The 15,813-nt window shown below is 38.8% G+C and overlaps 1 protein-coding gene across 1 annotated transcript; it reads right to left on the minus strand.

The window, feature by feature from the left end:
- Positions 1 to 11,338: 11,338 nt before the first annotated feature.
- LOC134755446 (uncharacterized) lies at positions 11,339 to 12,863 on the minus strand. The gene is made up of 5 exons (XM_063692002.1): positions 12,755 to 12,863; positions 12,451 to 12,534; positions 12,216 to 12,259; positions 11,836 to 11,920; positions 11,339 to 11,613 (listed from the first exon to the last, which is right to left on the minus strand). The coding sequence occupies exons 2-5, from the start codon at positions 12,532 to 12,534 to the stop codon at positions 11,419 to 11,421; spliced, it is 408 nt and encodes a 135-aa protein (XP_063548072.1). The 5' UTR covers positions 12,755 to 12,863; the 3' UTR covers positions 11,339 to 11,418.
- Positions 12,864 to 15,813: the final 2,950 nt, after the last annotated feature.

Below are 15,813 nucleotides of genomic sequence, written 5' to 3' on the forward strand. Positions count from 1 at the left end.
TATTTATTATATCGTGTGAACACTGTGAACATTATTTGAGGTAGGTGTTCATTATAAATTTATTATTTATAAAACATGCCTATCTAAATATAAACAATTATATAGATTCTTTGTAAAATACCACCGTTTCCCACACTTCAAATTCCCTACCTAATTTTAATCACCTTAATAACCTAATTATTATAGCATTATCCAAAATATGAATTAGGCACTTAGAGCAAAACCCACCGGTAAAATTTAAAGGAAGCAAATTATGAAGAAAGTTATAATTACTAATAACTCTAATAAGTCATAAGTGATCACCTGCTCATTTTGCATTATGCACTTAGTTACTCATAGTGGCATAAACCTAATTAAAAAAAGCTAATGAGAATTACTTATTTTAACTATAAATACTAATGCTGCATACAAAATATTATCAGTCATTGAAACGGTTTGGAACCTGTAACTAGTTTTACTGATTTATTAATCAGCCTAATCCGAATCAAAGGTAAATACTTAAAATATTTTAAACAGAGTTATAATTATGTGAAACCAAAGATACATTATTCGAATAATTGTTAGTTATTAGGCACATACATTTAATTTTTATGACGATTTGAGTATGTGATATTTTTAATAATAAATAAATAATCCAACTTTATTATTTAGATTGCTTACATAATTGCGTTTTTCTCTTTTTAGATGCTTTACAAGATTGTTGCCGTTAGCATTTTCTTGGGACTCGTATTTGCCGATCCTGTGCCAGAGATTTATTCTCCCTCAGCCAAGGTAAGTGGTCAAATATTGCGTACCCGTGTTTACAAACTTACCTGTTATCTAGATACTACCTACTACCTAGACAATTGCGTTCATGTTTCATAAATATTGTTACATACACACACTTGTGGGTATGTATTTACTTATCTAAACTACTTCTTGACTTCGTTTTGGTTTATAATACAAATTTATTTCCAGGAAATGGGGTTCTTATCGACTTTAATTCATAGCGAATCACCAGACCAGTCTTCAGCATTAGCAAGAATTGAACCATCACTCGTATTAGATATCATCAATGTAGCTATAGGCTACAAATCTGTAAGTTACACGTACACGATTTTATTGAAGTGATAAAATTTTATGAAAACATTTCATCAAATTTTAGCACAGCAAATGTATTCTAACTTATTTTCATGTTGTTTGCAGTCAGCGCTTCTGATCGCCGTGGACATTATCGAATGGCTGGTGTCTAAATCCGTCATAATCGTTTTTGGAGCCATCCTCACCTTCGGGTTCTGCAAACTGACTGACAAGTGCAACTGGGACTGGGAACAGTACGTGCCGGTCGCGCAGTTCCGCAGTCTGGCCACGCCCGAGCGCTTAGCGAGGGCTGAAGAGTTCCTGGTCACTGCTGTAGAGAAATACGCGGACAAAAAGAAAGCTCATCGTTCTGTTAATTCGTTGTAGTCAGTGGCGTAACTAGAAAGAGGGGGGGGGCAGAGGGGGCAAGTGCCCCGGGCGCCATCCAAGGGGGGGCGCCAAAATGGGAAAAAGGCAGCAGCAGGGAAACTTTTGTCAGTCATCAGGGGGCGCAAATTTGTTGACTGCCCCGGGCGCCATATCCTCTAGCTACGCCCCTGGTTGTAAAGGGTGTCCCAAAACGGACGCAAGATTTGAAATTGATGAAACCCGCCATTCGTACAAACCCTAAACATTGGGTTGCCAGCACTAAAATACAAAAATGGCGGCAAATTGAAATCTTGCGTCCTTTTTGGGACACCCGTTAGTTAAGCAACATACATATAGCATATTTATTATATTTATTAAAATAACACCTTTAAGAATATTCATTATTTTATTTTTTCCACATATCCTGCCGCAAAAACGCTGAAAAAAGTGTGTTTGCAAACAATAGGCTATTCCAATTTCTAAAGATTGTGTAACAAGGGAGCAAAATGACATATTTACGGCGAGGGCGTACATTGAATCCTAAACGAAGCGAAGGATTCTATAATAGAATCCCGAGAGTAACGAGGGATTCTAAAGCGGAATCCTGAGCGTAGTGAGGGATCCAAGTGTGTTACGCCCAAGATGGAAATAATTTTGCTACCATGTGACACATACTGCTTTTCACACCACCTATGAGGAAATTATGATGTTACAAATATTATTTAACCTACAAAAAAAATGTGCAAAAAAATGTAAAAATAGTGTCCTAGAACAGCAAAGTGTTACTTTGATCCCTCCTAGCAGGGAAGAAAAGTGCCACTTTGATCCCTCCTAGCAGGGAAGAAAATCCCCTTTTTCGAATTGGTGATGTGAAAAATATTTTTTATATTCCATACGATTCAATTGGTATAAAAATCTAATTCTGATAATGGGGTCTATGGGAAATTGAGCGAACTATTAAAAAACTGTGGCATTAACCCTTAGATAATGTCAAACACTCAGACACACACACACACACACACACACACACACACACACATTTTGCCAAATTATATATTATCAATAGCGACCCGCCCCGGCTTCGCACGGGTTACAATGTTTTTAATTTACATAATACATAGAAATAATATGTACTTTTGTTATTTTTTTTTAAGGAGTACCAACAACAGCTACAACGACAAGGTGTTTTTAAACCGTAATACAATAGTACATTACTACAGAGGCCGGGAAGGAAGGGGTTGCCGGCCGGATAGTTATGAGGCCGACAACCCGTTTTCACGCCGATTTATGTATAGTGCTTTTCTCAAATGTTTAATATAGGTATATAGTTTGTCAAAGGACTGTCTTATTTCAAACATAGACAGAGAGAATCATACTATCTTTGTCTTAAACTAGTACTAATACTAACTCCCAAAAGAAAAGGATGAGGATTTTTTTTGTTCTTATTTACTGACAAGATTTGCTTGACCAACTATATTATATATATATCAATCAAATATCGTTTATTGTTTTTTTTTAACTTTAGGATTATTCCAGCGTAGCAAAACCGTCCCCCCACACAGTCCTACCGCTCTAATGGCCCTAGTGCCATAGAGCCCAAGTCAGGTTCAAAAAAAAAAAGAAAAAAAAGAAAAACAAAAAAAACACAAAAAAATGATTGTGTTTTTTAATAGGCGTATTGGCAGAATGTCATAAATGAACCAAAAAGCAAATATTGCTTATAGTTTTTTTTATGGCTGAATGCCATGATGCTGTGCCACAATTATATGTGAAATAGAAATTAAAAAAAAAAGCCACTTCCCGGCCTAGGCCTGCAACTTTGTATGAAATTTCATTACAGACCTCTCGTCTAGCCGCGCCTGAAACGTGATACTTCCCAGCCTAATATAAAGAACGTAATGTCAATATTACATAGCATGTTTGAGATAACAATGATTACAAAATTGAAATCAGGGAATGTGAAAATTAGTTCTGTCTTCCCGCGGGCGACCTGTTCGCCATTTGTCAGTAAATAAGAACAAAAAAAACTATACTCATCCTTTTCTTTTGGGTGTTAGTACTAGTGTAAGACAAAGATAGTATGATTCTCTCTGTCTATGTTTGAAATAAGACAGTCCTTTGACAAACTATATATCTATATTAAACATTTGAGAAAAGCACTATACATACATCGGCGTGAAAACGGGTTATCGGCCTCATAACTAACCGGCCTCACTACGTTCGGCCGTATATTCTATTCGGCCGGCAACCCCTTCCTTCCCGGCCTCTGTAGTAATGTACTGGTAATAAGCTTGCTCGTCGCCAAGTTCCTCACCCCTCGGCCATAAAATGCACGCTCCGAGCATGCACGCTGCACGCTCGCTCGGCGCTGACGCCGACCGCCATGCACATCCAGCAACCGACCACTATACAAAAAAAATATGGCAGTGATCGACAGCGTTAAGCATGCGCGCTCGGAGCGTGCGTCCCGTGGCCTTCCGGTTTAATTCTACCTCTACTGTGTTGAGCTGGTCGGGGTACCTTGTGGTTATAATTATGTATTTCCGAATGAAAATGACAGTCTACATATAGGTAGGTAATGAATGTACTGAAGATTAAACCCTATGTGACAAGCAAAATAGTATAGGCCATTAAGCGACGTATAATAAGTACGCAACTCTAAATTACTGGTAGTTTACGATTATTTCTAAATGAGCTGTAGGCTGTAGTTAATAGTTTCACGTGCAGACATGTACATAGTAAGTATGGATGACGCATATCCGGGCTACACGTTGTTCTGATAGTTGTAAAGGGTTCTATTCGTGAGGAGTTGACGGGCGGAAACAATTGGTACAAGTTAAGCATCTATCATTTAATTCTAATTTTTATCTAAGCTAAAGAGGGTGAAACAGTACATTCAGCGTGATAGTTACCACGGGATACAATTCTTAAATAATGATGATAAAAAAAAACTTAATAAGAAAGAAACATAATCCAGTGGAATGCAAGGAAAATGTACGCAAGCTAACCTTACAAAAAAAACATTAAAAGTAAAATTAAAACAAAATAAAATACTAAATAAAAGAAAAGGAAACAAAACACAAATAAAATAATATGACCGTAAAGAGACAAAAAAAATAAAACAAAGTTTCAATCTGCGCGGTTGGGATCCAAACTCGGAACCTCCTGCGGCTCAAGTGAACGCTTGAACCACAAACTCGGAACTCGGAACTTCGGAGAACCTGCTGCTTATATCTCAACCGCTTGAACCACTTGGCCAGGAGTGCTACACAGACTGTGGCGAACAACCAATGAGTATTTGCGGTGACGGGAGGCTTCAATTATGAATTTCTGAATTTCCAAATTATCCTTTACAGCTGAACCAGCAAAGGGCGTTCCCTAATGCTGCGGACAAAGTGTCGAATGATAAATATTTATTACAACACTAAGTACAACAAGTTAACGTTCTAGACCTAAACACGATCAGTCGCGGAACACTTACCCCGTGACAATTGCACACACTCGCACGCACCACCAATACAATATATTGCCGCAGTTATGCACTGTATGTCCGTAAAATCTGTTTCGCTCCACAATTTCACAATTTCCGTCTCAATAACAACGGAACATTACCGAGCTCTTTCATCGACCCGCCACTTTTTCTGGCGGTCGATCTTGTTTTTCAGCGACACCCTCCATTTCAAAAAATAAAAACGTATGCCGTCACTAATAAACCCGTTACCCGTTCATCTTCGCAAATTGCTACTAGATGGCGTTGTTAGGGTCATGTAATGTGATGTGTTATGATTTAACGTCATGTTGTATGCACAGGCATTACATATCCCCTCTCCTCTAAAGAATCCAACCGGATTCAACCAAAGCGCTTCATATCGCTAGAGTGCCAGGTTCCTAAGTCTTTACCCCTAGGAGTTCGAAGCTTATAGACATCTTGTGAGATTTTCTTTGTAACTATGGCCTCATCAAATTTAGGCGCCAGTTTACTCATAAATTTTTTGCCCGCACAAGACAGATTTTTAGTGCGCTTCCACACACGGTCGCTCTCTTTGTACTCACAAGTGCGGCGTCGCAGGTTATAATGTCTTGCGTTTGTCTCATAGGATTTCTTCATTCTTTCGCGAACTTCTTCGTATATCCTACCACGCAGAGCTACATTTTTCTCAAACTTTTCCCTATTAAAAATCAGTGGTTCGTTCAACTCAAGGCTATAGGGTCTGGTTCCGTGAATTCCTGTCTCTCGCCCGAAGAACAAGAAGGACGGTGTCCTCTCTGTTACTTCATGCACCGACGTTCTTATTGCGTGGCCGATGTGAGGGATATACCTATCCCACTCTCTATGATCATCTTTGACATAGGAAGCGATGGCCGCACCAACCACTTTGTTCACACGCTCGGTTGGATTAGCCTGCGGATGATAGTAAGGAGTATACCATAATTTTGCCCCGTAGCTTGACACTAGGTCCTTGAACTCATTCGACACAAACTGCTTACCGTTATCGCATATTATCACATTCGGCACACCATACATCAGAAATATGTTCTCCTCCAGTATCCGGGATATAGCTGAAGATTTTCCATTCCTTAACGGAAAGAGTAAACAGAACTTGCTGAACCAGCAAGTGATTACCAAAAGCATTGTATTCCCCTGTTTAGACTTAGGAAAGGGTCCCATTAGATCCATGGAGATCATCTGGAAGGGATGTGTCACTTCTCGCTGCTTTCCCATCAGACCTGATGGCTTCACTTGAGAATATTTATATCTCGCGCACACTTCGCATTTCCGAACGTAATCTTTCACATCCTTGATTAGTGTAGGCCAAAAATAATGCTGTCTTACTCGATTTATAGACTTTTTGACTCCCTGATGTCCTGCTGTCGGACTATCATGGCATTCTTTCAAAACTTGTACTCGACGACTTTCCGGCACAACTAGCTTCCAATCATCATTTTCATCCGGGAATTGTTTCAATTTTAGGTATTTCCATAAGTGCCCTTGACTGATCTCCCACTCTGGGTTATTCGTTCCTTCCAACACCCTAGCCATCTTTGCCTTGTACCATTCATCCTTGTCTTCCGGTGCAATTTCCAAATCATCTATGTCATCCGCGATGGCTCTAGATAAAGCATCGGGCACAGTGTTATATTTCCCTTTGCGGTGTACTATTTCATAGTCAAATTGCTGCAAGCGCATCGCCCATCTTGCTAATCGACCATGAGGATCTTTGTTGCGGTGCAGCCATTGAAGAGCACTATGATCTGAGATAACCTTAAAGTGGCTTCCTTCTATGTATGGCCGAAATTGCTCGACGGCATGTAAGACACTCAATAGCTCTCGCTCCGATGCTGAATAATTGCACTCCCTTTCTGACAGCTTCCTGCTAGTGTATGCTATAGGTGTTTCCATGCCATTGGTAACCTGGATTAAAACTCCACCTGTGCCCCTGCTGGACGCATCACAATGTACCGAGAAAGGCTTCGTAAAGTCCGGTACCCTTAGTACAGGAGTAGAGGTGAGAGCAGTTTTCAAGTTGAGAAACGCGTGCTCAGCTTCCTTATTCCATAAAATTTGCTTGCCCTTTTTTCCTCCTTTTGTGAGATCGTGCAATGGCGCAGCTACAATGGCAAAATTCGGGACAAAGCGGCGATACCAACTGGCGAGACCTATAAACCGTTTTAACTCGGTATACGTGACTGGCCTTGGATAATCTACAATGGCTTTCACCTTTTCCGGATCTGTCCTTAATCCCTCCCTGTCCACAATGTAACCTAGATACTTTAAGGATGGTCTCGCAAAAACACACTTCTCCAGATTTACGGTAAGACCCGCTTCTCTCAACTTATCCTTCACAAAACGCAACGACGATATATGATCCTCAAAATTACTACTGGATATTACTATGTCATCTAAATAGGTGAACACCTTTCCCTCAAATTCCGGTGGAAACAAGCGATCCATCAGTCGCTGTTGCGTTTGTGACGCGTTAGTTAGCCCAAAGGGCATGACCTTGAACTGGTAGAGTCCTTTCCCTGCCAGACCGAAAGCAGTTTTTTCTTTACTTGACTGCTCCAGAGGTATTTGCCAAAATGCCGACCGTAAATCAATGGTCGATAAGAATTGTGCATTCTTCAAACCATCTAGAATAGTCGTCACTCTAGGTAGTGGGTATGAATCTTTTAAGGTCACCTTGTTCAAATGACGGCTGTCCAAGCACAATCGGTTCTTACCAGATGCTTTCTTGACTAATAATATAGGTGAACGCCATGAGCTAAATGAAGGCTCAATAACATCGTTATCAAGCATTTCTTCAATCTCTTTCTCTAGCTCTCTCATTATAAGCGGAGCAAAGGGATACTGCCGCTGGCTAGTTGGTAAATTGCTACCTGTATCAATCCTATGCTCAATCAGTGATGTCCTACCTAAACCTTTACCTATTTCATTTCCCATCTCCTCCACCAACTCGTTTAAGCGACTCTTTTGGCTGTTTGTAAGTTCTTCACGAGAAATAATGGGATGTCTTACATTTATCTCCGAAACATCGCTGATTGACTTTTCCGTCTGAACCGTTAAGTTAAAAGCATCCCAGAAACTCATTCCTAAAATTATGTCATGCTTTGACCGCTCCCATAGGTAGAAGGGAACCACTCTGTAGTTGCCGTTGAATTGAATTGGTAAATAGAAAACAATGTCCACTAAGTGGTGTGTATTATCGGCCGTCGATATGCGATGATTCTGTACCTTCTGTCCGGTCACCCCGAAGTTTAACAGTCTTTTACTGAAGTTCGGTGATATTACCGAGATCATAGCACCACAATCCAAAAAACCTACGAATGGCTGATTAAATATTTTAAATTCCGCGTATAATCGTCGGTTCCCATTATTTCGCTGTATACTACAGATTTCTCCAGTCTCAAAAAACCTGGATATAGTAGACAGCCATTGCTGCCAGTCATCAGACATTGAATGACTTACTTTTTCGGAGTCTGATCGGCAGGCATCGACTCCGACTGCTCGTTTCCCTCTCCCGACTTGCTGCATGTGCATTTCTGAGCGGTGTTTCCGAAGCGTCCACACTTGTAACAGAACAATCTCTGTCTTGGCAAATTACAGTCCCTAAACCTGTGACCCGGGCTCCTGCAATTCCAACATTTCGACTGGGACGATTTACCTTCGACTTTGCTTTCCAACGCAGCCACGTCTTTGAGCTTACCTTGCCCAACCTCCCCGGAACCTCGATATGCCAGGTCTTGTTCTAAGGACTTATTGTCTTGTATGGGCTCCCTAAAACTCTCGCAACTTATCTTGGTTTTTTCAATGACCCTTAACACGGATGTCAACTCCGCTACCGAATTAAATGTATCACGGCATATCTCCTTTTGATAATATGGTTGAAGGTTTTTCCGAAGAATTACTAACTTCTGAAGTTCTGAAAGCGGAATTGGCAATCTGTTAAACATATTCTGCATCGTCGATACATATATTACTACTCTCTCTTGGTTACTCTGAGTCCTTCGCTTTATCTCTTCCAAGAGCTCGTCCTGGTAATTGGGCATCTGAAACGTGTCTATGAGCAGTTCTACTAATTCCGACCAATTAGATACTGTGTACCTATTAGCTCTAAACCAAATAAGGGCCTCCTCCTCAAAGAAGTCCACGGCGTACCGGAATAAATCTTCATCATCTGCATTACGAGCTTCTTTGAGCTCCGCAACTCTCTCCAGAAACGCATTAATACTAATTGTGCCCCGTCCACTAAATTTAATACCCCAATCCTTAACAGGCACTAACTTTCTCCTATGGAACTCATAGTCAAGTGTGGACGTTCTCTGTAACCCTTGATAGCAGGAGGGATTTGTCAAGGTAGTAGCTTGACAAATCCCTCCTTGGTTTAGACGTGGCGTGTCTCTTTAGGGTCGGTGCCGTTTCAGAGACCACGGCTTTTGTGGTTGCCACTTCATTGACATGGAGCTGATGTTCTTGTAACTTCGCAGCCTCTTCACTAGAGCCCGCCTGATCTGCGCCTAAACGCTTCAGAATTTTAACCGCCTCCTCTCCTAATGACTTATGTAAAAGATCTTTATCCTGCTCCGATATATCTGCCTCATCTTCGCTGCTGTCTACCTCCAAGGACTCCAAAGATGCCATTGCTTCACTAATGTCGTCGAGTAAAGCAGAATGCTTGTCAATGTCTGCGCTTTCCGAAGGTACCACCAATTTGGCGCGGTTGGCGAGGTGTGTCAATCGTGAGTGTGTCCTCCTGATCAGTGTACTGTCTGGACTGCGCGATATTTCTGAAATAAGTTTTACAAGTGACGACAATTTATCCCTACAAATTAGTATTTCTTTGCTAGGTTCCTCGAGGCAACCCATGGGAACCTTGATGGCAATAGAAGATTCCCCAGATGCCTCCTGTTTCAGCATCACCCGCAAAAACTTCCGCATCGTCGCCACATTCTTACAATCCGACACACCCCGGCAGGCCAACTCAAATTCTAATTCATCTTTATGTAATGCGTTTACATCCATGTTCACAATATGTAATTACCAGACTTAACCTACCAAAATATGTGTCGCTAACAATAACCAACTATATCCGATCAACTATACCCACCGGGCGCCAATGTAAAGGGTTCTATTCGTGAGGAGTTGACGGGCGGAAACAATTGGTACAAGTTAAGCATCTATCATTTAATTCTAATTTTTATCTAAGCTAAAGAGGGTGAAACAGTACATTCAGCGTGATAGTTACCACGGGATACAATTCTTAAATAATGATGATAAAAAAAAACTTAATAAGAAAGAAACATAATCCAGTGGAATGCAAGGAAAATGTACGCAAGCTAACCTTACAAAAAAAACACATTAAAAGTAAAATTAAAACAAAATAAAATACTAAATAAAAGAAAAGGAAACAAAACACAAATAAAATAATAGGACCGTAAAGAGACAAAAAAAATAAAACAAAGTTTCAATCTGCGCGGTTGGGATCCAAACTCGGAACCTCCTGCGGCTCAAGTGAACGCTTGAACCACAAACTCGGAACTCGGAACTTCGGAGAACCTGCTGCTTATATCTCAACCGCTTGAACCACTTGGCCAGGAGTGCTACACAGACTGTGGCGAACAACCAATGAGTATTTGCGGTGACGGGAGGCTTCAATTATGAATTTCTGAATTTCCAAATTATCCTTTACAGCTGAACCAGCAAAGGGCGTTCCCTAATGCTGCGGACAAAGTGTCGAATGATAAATATTTATTACAACACTAAGTACAACAAGTTAACGTTCTAGACCTAAACACGATCAGTCGCGGAACACTTACCCCGTGACAATTGCACACACTCGCACGCACCACCAATACAATATATTGCCGCAGTTATGCACTGTATGTCCGTAAAATCTGTTTCGCTCCACAATTTCACAATTTCCGTCTCAATAACAACGGAACATTACCGAGCTCTTTCATCGACCCGCCACTTTTTCTGGCGGTCGATCTTGTTTTTCAGCGACACCCTCCATTTCAAAAAATAAAAACGTATGCCGTCACTAATAAACCCGTTACCCGTTCATCTTCGCAAATTGCTACTAGATGGCGTTGTTAGGGTCATGTAATGTGATGTGTTATGATTTAACGTCATGTTGTATGCACAGGCATTACATAGTGTACCTACATACCTACGTCGATGATTCCGGAAATGATTATTTTAATAAATAATAAACCGTATACTCATTATAACAATTTTTCGCTCAAATATTATACGGATAGTTACACAGAAAGCTAGAAAGATAATTCATACTGCTTATGTCATGTTGGGTACGTAGTTCAGCGTTATCAGAGCTACGCTAATAATTGCTACGCAACCTTCTCTAAGACATAAATGTTAAAACGCAGATGAGGCAGATAAGTAAAAAAAGTGTAGTTTCTTTAAAATTAATTTATTTCAAGTGTGATAAATATGGCAACTGGAAAAAAATTAAGAAGCAAGTAATCTATAATTTAACTGGTAAATTTAGCAGTGCCGTCGGCGAGGTGCTTAGCAGCCACAGCGAGGTCAGGCTCGTACTCCGCGTAGTTCAGGCTGCACTTGCCGGTCAGCTTGCAGAAGGCCAGCGTCACCGCCGCACCGATGATCGCGTGGAGGCAATTGTGCGCGATCCAGATGGCCACGTCGGCTAGCAGGGTGATGGCCGCCTGGAAAATACAATTAATTAATAAAATAAAATCAAAAATTCCCACTCTTTTCGGTTTAAAAGTTAAATAAAATCTTAGTATAGATAGATTGCATTCGTAAATGGGTCTTTGTTGGTACTTATCAAAATTGGATTGGATTTGATCAAAGTTGGATTTGAGCACCCTGGGAGTTAGGGTTTGGGTAGGAAACTATTAAAAATAAATACATATTGCTTTGCTTACCAGTTTGTAGCCAATGAGAGACCATGCCGTTGATATGAGGAACCAAGTAACTTTTAACCCTGTTAAAATCACGTCTCCCAGAGTCCTAAAAAATAAATACAAATTAAACATGGTCATGAAACATTCAAATGTAATCAAACACATATTAAATCACATTTAGAAACGGGTCTATCGCGAATTTATTTTGTTACCTTTATTTACCGACGTTTCGACACAGGTTTCACTGGTCGCGGTCGCGGCTAACTGACGTCCCAGCAAAATGTCAAAACAGAGATTTGTGTGACTACCCCACGAAAACCCCGTTTCTAAATGTGATTTAATATGTGTTTAAACCGCGAAAGTTTTAAATGTAATCAAACAATTGTTAATTGTTAACTTACGGCACTACTAAAATTCGTCCTTCTCTTTCTACGGGTACCATCTCCTGAAAAGAAAAACGGTATTAGTTAAAATATTTATCAGTACGGTTTTTACTCACATTATTTTTAGTCGCTTTTGGCGACATGTAATATTTTGAAATATGTCTCACGATAGTTTAAGTGCGGGTATTAGTTAAATCCACAATTACAAATAGTTGTCGTAATTAACCTCTTAATTTTACAAACTGTTACTTACTGTGTTATGAACATCGCTTAGTTTTGCGCCGTAGGCAGTTACTATGCAGGCGAGAAGAGCAAAGGCATATAATTGAACAGACATCTGAAAAAAGAGAGTTATTTTTATTTTCAGTGAAATAATATTTAGGTACTAAAACCGACTTCCATTCTTAGCGCTTAGTGAGCGCTTTGGCTCTGGCAAGCCAGTATAAATAAGATATCCTGTAACAAACAGTTGTTACGGATAGTAGGTTTGATATAATTTGAAACATTTATATAGGTAATCATATACATTGCATGCGTAACAAATCAGATAATCTCACCTTAATGTTGATTTTAGACGGTGATACGATATGTTCGACGAAGGTCTAAGATATGATGGGCCATCGTGGAAGTACTCCTATAAATATACCATACAATCATAGCAATTACTAAATACACCATTTACTAATAGCTTTCTTTTTGCCACCTTAGTATTTTAGATTCTAAAAATGCAGAATCTTAATTAGTGCAAATTGAACATATTAATAAATGACAGTAAGGAATTCGATTTATTAATTATTTTAATTACGTGTTAGTTATAAACGAGGTATCAGTAATTCATACCGCAATAAATGCAAATTATGTGAGATAGCAAAATCTTCAACTATAGTCCGACAAGAAATCGTAGAAAATTATTGAGGGCGCCACTTCCTACGTAACTGTCACATTTTTGACGTAAAATTACACTAAATCATTTTACGGTTTAGACTCACTTGTGTTGTAAAATTACACATAAAATTAAACATGGCAACAATCTAGTATGGAATTTTTTTAGTTCCATTTTATTTAATTTCTACTATTTTATGTCGCACTATACAGTGTGTAAATCTAATACGGGCGAATTTCCTAACGGTGGTTAGTATAGGACATAAGAAATGTGATAAGATAACTTTTACTTAGAATTGCAATTAAAATTGTATCCATACAAAATAATTCAGCCCGCAATGAAATACACCACACAAGTTTCAACGCTTGTTGGCAGTTACTATTAAAAAGCTCGTATCTTGTAATGTCATGTCATCTTATGTTTCTTAATGTTTGCAGTACATTGCTGTTCGGTAAATTAAAATAATAATAATTACGGGGTCATAATAAGTGTAAATTAAAAAAACTTCATAATTAATGATTAGACGAATAAATTCTATATCTGGTTTTATTTTATTGCCCGTATTAAATTTACACACTGTATGTAAGTAAGTACATTTATCAAACGCCGTAAATACCTAATTGTTACGGTAGGACAGTTGCTTGGCTGCAGAGAAATCTCGGCATGGAAGATAGTATGTTAAAGGGACAGATTTTTCTGCAGCTGACTAAAGGGACCGGAGTTACGCTGGACCACACAATGCATGAAAAGTCATTTAATTAGTCATACACTGAAGCCTGTTGGAACAAATAATTAGCATATGTATTATCAAACCTCAAATCTAAATTGTCTAAACAAATTATATAGGAGCTTCATTGTTATCGTTTTTATATGCTTGTAAAGATATACATTTAACATTTTTTGCTAAAAATTAACTTTTAGGGTTCCGTAGTCAACTAGGAAGGAACCCTTATAGTTTCGCCATGTCCGTCTGTTTGTCCGTCCGCGACTTTTCTCCGTCATCATTAGTGCTAGAAAGCTGCGATTTGTCATGGATTCATAATAAATCATGCATGTCAACAGAAAAATAGAATAAAAACTAAAAAAAAAAAATGTTTTAGGATACCTCTCATACAAAATGTTTTTTTTTCTTTGATTTTTTTTCCGCTAACCCAATGGTGTGGGGTATCGTTGTAAAGGTCTTTCAAAACGAATATGGGTCTCTATCTCTATGTGTCCCCCCCCTTCTAACTTTTGAACCATGGGTCAAAAAATATGAAAAAAAAAACTTAAGCTTAATAATACGTTCAATGAAAACTATGGCGAACATGATAGGTCCAGCCGTTTTTGAGTAATTTTAGAAATCTCTTGTTAGTAAAAAGACGTATAGTGAGTGAGCTGCGAAATTGCATGGAGAAATTATAAATGAATTCATTGATTATAGTCGCCATGCACTTCTGCGGCTGATGGTATAATATAAACAAAGCGCTGCAAAGTTACTCCCTTATGCTTATAACGTACATGTACTAATGTACCGTTTAGGCCGACATGCCATTGGCCGATTTTTGTCTTTCCTTTTGACTTTTGACCGTCATTTTGCGTTGCATAGTTTAATAGTGGAACGGTGAATGCGTCACTGTCTACTTTGTGACTAAGAAAGGCGACTAGTCTTATCACAAGCTTGTATGTAGACATTGTTATATTGCTTCCACTTGTGACTTCACTCATAAACAATTGAGCTCTACTTTTACGAATGTTCGTCATTATTTACACAACTGTTTATAAAATGAGTCGATTTGCTCTAACAAAAAACATCTTTCAAAGTACAACATACATAAAAAATGTTCGTTTGTGTCATGACTAGGAAAGCAACGGAATTGTATGTACTTAAACGACCTACAGATATCCGGCACATAAAACATACGGGTATGTCATTGCCATCTTATCTTTCAAGCTTCAACAACATATATGTTTACGCAAATAATTTTATGTCAGTTGCATACTTGTTTTCTCTTAGCGAGTTAGGGGACGTTCTTATCATCAAATTATTATCGGGCATTGCATTGTTTTTAATTATCAAGATTGGCTGGTTATCTCGACTGTTATCTTTATCCCAGTATAAACGTTAATTCATAGCCAACTGCGCGCTTCACAACTTTAGACGAAAAATGGGCAACTCGAAGAGCAAAAAAGTGAAAATCAATCAAAGTGACACAGAAATAGAACCGCGGGAAAGGATTAACTCTATCAGGACGGATTTGACAGAAGGGGCGGATTCTAACCAACGGACTGAAGCCCGAAATGAAAACGAGATGGCCAGCGAGTTAGATAGAGCAAAAGAAATCGACAACGCCAGTAGTGCGTCCACAGTTGAAGTTTTAGATGATAAGTGATTTTAAGTGCCATAAAAATGTTTTACGGATAGGTATTTTCCGTTTAAAATGCAAGTTTTAAATTAAATTTGGAAGTGATAAATATCGTCTTTAATATACTATTTCTGTTTGTATGTACAATTAAGAGTAAGTTTTTCTGAATCATTGAAGAACTACCTTTACCTACGAGTAGGGGACTAACGAAACTTGCCTAATTCATACCCCTGAGAGAAAATGCTAATTATAAGGAAATATAAATAAGAGTTCTAGGATCTTTATTTATTCAGTAATCAACTAAAATAACAATTTGTACTTAAATTTTAATAACTTTTGAGAACAATACTTTAAAAAAAAGTGGAAAAGGTACGATTTAGGTTAAGTA

The sequence above is a fragment of the Cydia strobilella genome, chromosome 2 (genome assembly GCF_947568885.1).
Source record: "Cydia strobilella chromosome 2, ilCydStro3.1, whole genome shotgun sequence".
NCBI classification, from domain to species: domain Eukaryota; kingdom Metazoa; phylum Arthropoda; class Insecta; order Lepidoptera; family Tortricidae; genus Cydia; species Cydia strobilella.